Below are 9,347 nucleotides of genomic sequence, written 5' to 3' on the forward strand. Positions count from 1 at the left end.
CATAAAGGAAAAAGAAAGAAGAATCAAATAGACACAATAAAAAGTGATAAAGGAGATATCACCACTGATCCCACAGAAATACAAGCTACCATCAGAGAATACTACAAACACCACTACACAAATACACTAAAAAATCTAGAAGAAATGGATAAATTCGTGGACATTTACACCCTCCCAAGACTAAACCATGAAGAAGTAGAATCCCTGAATAGACCAATAACAAGTTCTGAAATAGAGGCAGTAATTAATAGCCTACCAACCAAAAAAGCCCAAGATGAGATGAATTTACAAATTAATTCTACCAGAGGTACAAAGAGGAGCTGATACTATTCCTTTTGAAACTATTCCAAACAGTAGAAATAGAGGAACTCCTCCCTAACTCATTTTATGAGGCCAGCATCATACTGATACCAAAACCTGGCAGGGACATGGCAACAACAACAAGGAAAATTCAGGCCAATATCCCTGATGAATATATTGATGTGAAAATCCTCAATAAAATACTGGCAAACCAAATCCAGCAGCACATTAAAAAGCTTATCCGCCATGATCAAGTCAGCTTCATCTCTGGGATTCAAGCCTGGTTCAACATATGCAAATCAACAAACGTAATCTATCACATAAACAAAACCAATGACAGAAACCACATGATTATCTCAATAGATGCAGAAAAGTCATGCGATAAGATTCAACATCGCTTCATACTAAAAACACTCAACAAACTAAGTACTGATGGAACATATTTCAAAATAATGTCAGCTATTTATGCCAAACCAACAGCCAATATCATACTGAATGGGCAAAATCTGGAAGCATTCCCTTTGAAAACCTGTACAAGATAAGGATGCCCTTTCTCACCACTCCTATTCAACATAGTATTAGAAGTTCTGGCCAGGAAAATCAGGGAAGAGAAAGAAACAAAGTGTATTCAAACGGGAACAAAGGAAGTCAAATTATCTCAGTTTGCAGATTACATGATTGTATATTTAGAAAACCCCATCATCTCAGCCCCAAAACTACTTAGGCCGATAAGCAACTTCAACAATGTCTCAGAGTGCAAAATCAATGGGCAAAAATCACAAGCATTCCTATACACCAGTAATAGAGAGGCAAATCATGAGTGAACTCTCATTCACAATTGCTACAAAGAGAATAAAATACCCAGGAATACAACTTACAAGGGATGTGAAGGACCTCTTCAAGGAGAACTACAATATGCTAGTCAAGGAAATAAGAGAGAACACAAATGAAAAAACAGTCCATGCTCATAGATAGAATCAATATTGTGAAAATGTTCATACTGCCCGAAGTAATTTATAGATTCAGTGCTATCCCCATCAAGCTACCATTGACTTTCTTCACAGAATTTAAAAAAAAAAAAATCTACTTTAAATTTTATATGGAACCAGAAAAGAGCCTGTATAGCCTGTCTTGGCCTGATAGCCAAGACAATCCTAATCAAAAAGAACAAAGCTGGAGGCATCAGGCTACCTGATTTCAAACTATATTATAAGGCTACACTAACCAAAAGGGAATGGCACTGGTACCAAAACAGATATAGAGAGTAGTAGAACAGAAGAGAGGCCTCAGAAATAATGCCACATATCTACAACCATCTGATCTTTGACAAAACTGAAAAAAAAAAAAAAAAAAAAAAAAAAAAACAAGCAACAGGGGAAGGATTCTGTATTTAATAAATGGTGTTAGGAAAACTGGCTAGCCATATGCAGAAAACCGTAACTGGACCCCTTTCTTACACCTTATACAAAAATTAGCCCAAAATGGATTGTGATTCATACGTAAAATGTAAAACCATAAAAACCATAGAAGAAAACTTAGGCAATACCATTTAGGACATAGGCATGGGCAAACTTCATGACTAAAACACCAAAGCAATTGCAACAAAAGCCAAAATTGATAAATGGGATCTAATTAAGCCAAAAAGCTTAATTCTGCACAGCAAAAGAAACTATCATCAGAGCAAACAGGCAACCTACAGAATGGGAGAAAATTTTTGCAATCTATCTATCTGACAAAGGGTTAACATCCAGAGCCTACAAGGAACTTAAACAAATTTACAAGAAAAAAACAACCTTATAAAAAAATGGGCAAAGAATATGAAAAGACATTTTTCCAAAGAAGACATTTATGCAGACAACAAACATATGAAGAAAAGCTCATCGTCACTGGTCATTAGAGAAATGCAAATCAAAACCATAATGAGATGCCATCTCACACCAGTTAGAATGGCAATCATTAAAAAGTCAGGAAATAACAGATGCAGGAGAGGATGTGGAGAAATAGGAATGCTTTTACTCTGTTGGTGGGAGTGTAAATAGTTCAACCATTGTGGAAGACAGCATGGCAATTCCTCAAGGATCCAGAACTAGAAATACCATTTGACCCAGCAATCCCATTACTGGGTATATACCCAAAGGAGCATAAATCATTCCACTGTAAAGACACGTGCACACATATGTTTATTGCAGCACTATTCACCATAGCAAAGACTTGGAACCAACCCAAATGCCCATCAATGTTAGACTGGATAAAGAAATTATGGCACGTGTAAAACATGGAATACTATACAGCCATAAAAAAGAATGAGTTCATGTCCTTTGCATGAATGAAGGACATTCTCAGCAAACTAACACAGGAATAGAAAACCGCACATTCTCACTCATAAGTGGGAGTTCAACAATGGGAACACATAGGCACAGCTTGGGGAACATCACCAATCGGGACCTGTTGGGGGATGGGGCAAGGGGAGGAATAGCATTAGGAGAAATACCTAATGTAGATGATGGGTTGATGGATGCAGCAAACCACCATGGCACATGTATACCTATGTAACAAACTAGCACATACTGCACATGTATCCCAAAACTTAAAGTATAATTTTAAAAAAAAGTCTGGCCCAAGACACCAGGAACATTCTGCAATAGTAACAGCAAAGATGCCAAAGAGGTTTTTCTCTGGCTTTCCAGTCAGATTGACTGAAAGTAGCTACCTGACTTCCTGTATAGTAAAAAGATGTGGCGGTTTTACAGTAGCTTCCATAGGCACACAAGAAGAAAATAGCAAACTATCTGCTCTTCTTGTGACAATGGTTAGAATTTGGTTTATTCCAGATTGCCTCTATAATTATCTGTATATATGAAGTTAAAGGGAGTTGGTGGGCTCAAGTAGCCAGACCACCAGGCACCCAGATTTTTATATAGGCTGGGTCTTTAGGTACTCATTTGACTTTAGGTAAGTAACGTCACTTCCTCTGTCTAAGCCTTTTTTCTAAACAGGGATGATAACACTTGCCCTTTCTTCCTCCCATGGGTTCCATGAGGAACCAGTGAGGTCGCTTATGTGAAAAAGGAAACACTAAAAAAGTGTAAGTCAAATTCTAAAAGTGCAATTTTTTTAAATTTCCAATGCGAAGTATACATACTCTGCAAAATTTTAAATTTGAATTTCCCAGATTTCAGAAGGGGCTATTTAGTTCTGCAGGACTGAATGAGGCAATGATAATGTACAATAAATTTCCCAGTGATTGTTCATTGTTGGAATTAAATGTGAACTTTTTCACAATTCTTTTACTCAGTATACTTTACAGATCTGAACTTCCTAAACATTTATGATAATGGGGTAATTATCCTACTTGAAAGAAAATAAGGGTCTAATTGTCAACACTGCATATTTCACATAGGGTAGCAAATTCAACCACTTCAAAAACAATCCAGTTGACTTCTGATTAGATATTTCACTAGAGATGAGGTTTATGATGTACTTTGTACTCACTTGACCTCAGTTCTCCACACCCTTAATCTAGTAAAGAGGCTAAAGATTCATTAAGTCAGACATACTCTTCATTCTTCCCTTATGGTACTTGAACACCCACTCAGGGTACATGGAATATCTCTTCTTTATTTATTATTTCCATGCACACAGTATGAATCAGGTGGTAACAACAAACCTAGCAAAATTGCTTCAGCTGTGTGCAGCACTTATCTAGAGAGTAATATCTGTATGTACCTTATCTAGAGCACTTTCACTGCCATCCTTCCATCTGATTCTCGTAATTACTCTATGAGACAGACACCACAGATGTTATGATCTCCTTTTATACAGATAATAAAACAATGGCTCAAAGAAGTTAAACAATTTGCCCAAAATTATATAACCAATTTATGGCAAATCAAGACCAGGGTCAGGGTGTCTGATTCCAAATGGCATGATCTGCCCACCACACTGCAGAGATTAAGACTCTCATTATAGACTAAGTGGTGGACATCTCCTCTGATACCTGATCTTCTCATCAGAATAATGGGAATGGGAATTCATCCATTGCTCTCATTCTTGAACTTCTCCTGCTAAAAGTTTACCTTCAAGGAATGAGAAAAAGCACGTTTCTGGTTTTCATAATAATAGACTCATCACCAATACATGCCTCTTAGAGCCATATCCATAACTTGTTTGTAGAATTTAGCCATAGTGAAGCAAGAGCCTTATAAGCAATAGCATTAAAGGAAATATGCAAATAACATTCACAATACGAGAATGCCAAACATACCCTCATTCACAGATGTGTCCAACAGTGTGTTCCTGGTGTGTGATAATCAGGTAAAAGACTTACTGACTCTATAAAAGTAAACCACCAAGGAAATCAATTATTTTTTAAAAAACTGACCTGACTTGCCGGGTGTGGTGGTTCACACCTGTAATCCTGGCACTTTGGGAGGCTGAGGCAGCTGGATCATGAGGTCAGGAGATCAAGACCATCCTGGCCAACATGGTGAAACCCCGTCTCTACTAAAATACAAAAAAATAGCCGGGCGTGGTGGCACGCACCTGTAGTCCCAGCTACTTGCGAGGCTGAGGCAGGAGAATCACTCGAACCCTAGAGGCAGAAGTTGCAGTGAGCTGAGATTGCACCATTGGACTCCAGCCTAGCTGACAGAGTGAGACTCTGTCTCAAAAAAAAAAAAAAGAAACTGACTTGACCTATGACTTCTTACAGTTAGTTATATACCCAGGCTACTCAGGCACTGTTTGCTCATCCAATTATGTTTCTCAAGTGAAGATTTTTGGGGAAGAAAAACAAATCAGACTCCATTTAACTTCCATGAGTCAAATAAGGAGAAGTCTATCTCAGAGGTATAAAAGCTGGAATAACATCACACATTTATTATCTGAAATGTCCATTGATATAGAAGCAGGTTTGATGTCAACAGCATGACCACCCATCCTCACTTGCCCAGGACAGACCCAGTTTTTACCTGTCAACCCAATGTAATTATTAATAATGTCCATATCCTTCTCTGAAATGTTCCACTATGAGTAATTAAGTATATATTTAGCCTACAAATTAATATTCTCCCTGCTGTACCTTAATCCTAAAACCTATCATATTAACCAAAAAAAAAGATACCACTGAGTGATTATGTTTATGTTCTGATCATATTTTGTGTTTTTGAAATACCCTCTCATGTGTGAAAGGTAGATGCTGTGATATACAATGAAATAGGGCTCAGGCTAAGCTTTAGCCCTCACTGTGCCATAAATTGTATGTAATTAAACTATTGATTTACTGCTCTGTGATTATTTTTCTTATCTATAAAATTAGGAGCTTAGGCCAGTTGTTTGTAAAACCCCCTTCATGATTCTAAAATGTATGAATCAATGTTAGTTGAACACTGGTACTCTCTGTCAGTAGCTAAATAAAAGGTGTGGATATTTTTAAACAAAAAGGTACTTGATGTTCATGTGTTAAGTGGTTAGACTTGAGCAATGTGGAAAAGCAGAGGTTTTGTACTACCTGAATCGCACGACAGAAATTCAGATTTACATAATCTTCTTCTTTTTCTTCTGCAGTTTCTGTTTCTATTCTTGTTCTTCTCTCTTGCCTTTATTCTATGGCCTTGATGTCAAGGTGCCTCTTAAAGGTAAGATTCCATTTAATTCTCAAAATGTGGTTCTAAGAGGTATTTGATTAAAAAAAAAAAAAGAATGCTACTTATACTTACTATGCCTTTCTTTAGTTTTCTTTTCTTTTCTTTTCTTTTTTTTTTCTTTTTTTTTTTTTTTTTTGACAGAGTCTTGCTCTGTCATCTATGCTGGAATGCAGTGGCAAAATCAGACCATATTTTACTACAGCCTCAATCTCCCACACTTAAGTGATTCTCCAGCCTCACCCTCTTGAGTAGCTGGGACTACAGACATGTGCCACCATACGCAGCTAATCTTTTAATTTTTTTTTATTTTATTTTTGTTTTAGAGACAAGGCCCCCCTTTGTTGCCCAGGCTGGTCTTGAACTTCAGAGCTCAAGCAATTCTCCTGCCTCAGCCTCCCAAAGTGTAGAGATTACAGGCATGAGCCATCATGCCTGGTCTATATTTTTTTTAAACTATGCTATATTTTTTAAAAACAAACACACTTGCTTTGGTTAGCATAAATGCCATAAATTGAGACACAGATCCAGTTTATTTGAGTGATTATTAGAAAAATGAAGAAACTGAATATCCTGGGAATCAAGAATTTGTTCCAGTTAACGATATCACTTTGGGAATTCACAATGTCTGTGGATCTTAGTATTCTCATCATAATCTCCCATTATACAGAAAGTTGTGTCTATATCTGCAAAGTGAAGAAATAATGACTTTATCTATAGTATTGCTTTCAGCTTGAAAATTCTGATTCCGCTAATCTAACAAGCTAATAATGACGGCTTTGTTTTCACCCCTTTTCCCCAGTAGAGACTAGGGAGTTCATTAAAACCCAAGAAAGAAGGCTAAGTAAAATTGGATCTTGTTTTCAAATAAGTTACTTTTCAATTTGTCAATATAGAAAACAAAAAGGGGGCCTTATTATCATTATTGCCAAGTCCATGTCTCATGAGTACATGCATAAATGATCTTAGTGAGTCCCAGTCTTAAAAATACAGATTTCTAAGCCCCATTTCAGACTTGCTGAATCAGATCACTGGAGATAGAGGTGACATAGAGAGAGGGTGGGAGAGGTGACAGCAAGGATTGGTCTGTATTTAACAAGCGCACTATGTGATTCTGATGGCCAGCCAGGTAGGGAAACTGCAAATCTCAACACCATTGTTAAAAAAGAAGGGCCAGCGGCTATTCTAAATCCATTTATCATGGTTCATGTCAACTCTGATTATCCTATTGAATTATATTAGGCTGAGATCTTTCCTGGACCTCAGGTGATTTAACATTTTCTATAGCAAGTTGGAAAACAGAAGAGAGATCATACTCTCTCCATAAGTATGAGATCCATTACCTGGGTATGGAACAGATAAGTAAAAGTGCTTCAGCATAATCTGATATAAGCAAATAGTTAAGCAGGTATGCTCAGAAAATGTATGAACTCATAACTCACTCTCTGCTGTATTCTTTCTTGCAAAAGATTTTCTTTTCAGACTGACCAGTATCATTTGTCTGTCAAGAAAGGTGATGGCACTGTAGCACAGAAACAAGAGGATTGAGTCTCTTAAATTTAATGAGAATCTCCAAATTGAAATGGAATGAGAGTCTCTAGCAAAGGATCAAAATGGCCAGAGTATCAGAAGATAAACAGCCTTCCCCGACCAAAATAAATAAATAAATAAATAAATTTTTAAAATAGGGGAAATAAATTTCAGTAAGAGACAAGTAATACATGGTGGTTTAGAGAAGAAATATCAAACCTCATAAGTACTAGGTAGAAAATTGGTAGGCTTCAGCATTAACATCAATGCTGGCTAAAGCTGATTATAAGCTGTTCTAAGTAATAGATACATTTAGTCCTCACAGAGTCTCCTATGGGATAGGTATTGATTTTATTCCTAAATTACAGTTGGAGAAACTATAGCATGTGACTTTCCCAAGAATATAGGGCTACAAATTTGTACCCAGGCAGCCTCAGTCCAGGATCCACTTTTAACCACCAAACTGCCTCACAAATAAAAGAGGGCCTTTCTGCGTGTTTGAAGCAACATTGCTGTTCATCAGGGGCATCATCTTCTATTTGTGTAGCGCTACTTAGCTATTGGCTTTTGAAATTACAGTGTGCACATCTCTGTACCTTTTCCCATTTTGTGTAACTCCTTGAGGGATGTACAAGAGTTGATGTTTTTCCTCCAGAGTAGCACATAAATAACACTTAGTAATTATCTGTTAAATGGATGACTATAATGAAATTAATATTCTAGCAGATTTATGTGACAGTGAATCTGGGCAATATAATATAATATAATGCATATGCAGTAAAATGGCTGAGAGGTTAGAGTGCACAGCCTACTAGTCAGATACACTTTTAAGCTGAGTCCTGCCATTTACTAGTTGTGTAATCCACCCAAGATTAGGTTTCCTATTCCACAAAGTGGTTATAATCATGTTACCTACGGCAGGATATTGTGTAGAGAGAATGAAATGAGGTTATGCATGTCAAAAAAATAATTAAATAACCAGTAACTCTTAGCGATTATTATATTTTAAAAATAGCTACCACACTACTGAATTCAAAATTATACTAGTATACTAGTATACAAAATTATACTAGTTTCAAAATTAGAACCTCTAGTACTGGCAAGGAGTTTAAATCCTAACCCCAAATAAGGAGTAGCTTTTTTGACTCCTATTCTCAGGGCATAATCTGGCTTAAATAATATTCGGGAATAAAACATCACTGAAAACTGATTAATGTTACATATGTCTCCAAAGTTGGCAAGAGAGAAATAAGAATAAGTAGGGGGAAAGTTGCTTGTTTATTGGTAGGTAGTGAAAGCTTACTGCAAGTAACCATGAATTTTTTTCCATACTAAATTAGTGATTTGTATTCTGTTAATAAGCTCAAGACTAGCTCAAATTACAAAGTCCTCCTTAAAATGGAGTGACTCTTCTTTTTTTTTTTTAGTAATTACCTAAGTCATTATTGTCAGTGATTAGTTGCTCTATCCAGGTTACAATGACCCGTTGAAATCCCTCCTCTTCCGAGCAGGGATGAATTAATGAAGAACATGACAGTACAAGCTTTGCTCATTATGAAGTTGGGAGGACCAGAGATCAGGTGGTCATGATTCTTTATCCACATACACTGGTCTAGCTCATTTTTACTATTCCTCCTGGACAAATTTTACATGCATTTGGATGTGTGTGTGTGTGTGTATATATATATATATATATATATAAAATATATATATATATATTATATATATACATTATATTATATATATACACATTATATTATATATACATTATATATACATTTTATATATATACATTATATACATTATATATATACATTATATACATTATATACATAGTATACATTATATACATTATATATATACATTATATATATA

General features: G+C 36.1%; 1 protein-coding gene across 5 annotated transcripts in view; it reads left to right on the top strand.

Annotated features, from left to right (window-relative positions):
* The window catches only part of JAKMIP2 (janus kinase and microtubule interacting protein 2), a 182,795-nt gene that overhangs the window by 165,815 nt on the left and 7,633 nt on the right, over positions 1–9,347 (top strand). For 4 of the 5 annotated variants that reach the window (XM_032250307.1, XM_032250304.1, XM_032250308.1 and 1 more), the window contains one exon: positions 5,866–5,936. The exons of the other annotated variant lie outside the window; for it this stretch is intronic. In XM_032250307.1, the coding sequence (XP_032106198.1) occupies positions 5,866–5,916 (51 nt within the window). In that variant the 3' untranslated portion in view covers positions 5,917–5,936. The remainder of the gene's footprint in view (positions 1–5,865; positions 5,937–9,347) is intronic. 5 annotated transcript variants of the gene reach the window in all.

Source organism: Sapajus apella, unplaced genomic scaffold, assembly GCF_009761245.1.
Source record: "Sapajus apella isolate SASKATOON/1434 unplaced genomic scaffold, GSC_monkey_1.0 scaffold71, whole genome shotgun sequence".
In the NCBI taxonomy this organism is placed as follows: domain Eukaryota; kingdom Metazoa; phylum Chordata; class Mammalia; order Primates; family Cebidae; genus Sapajus; species Sapajus apella.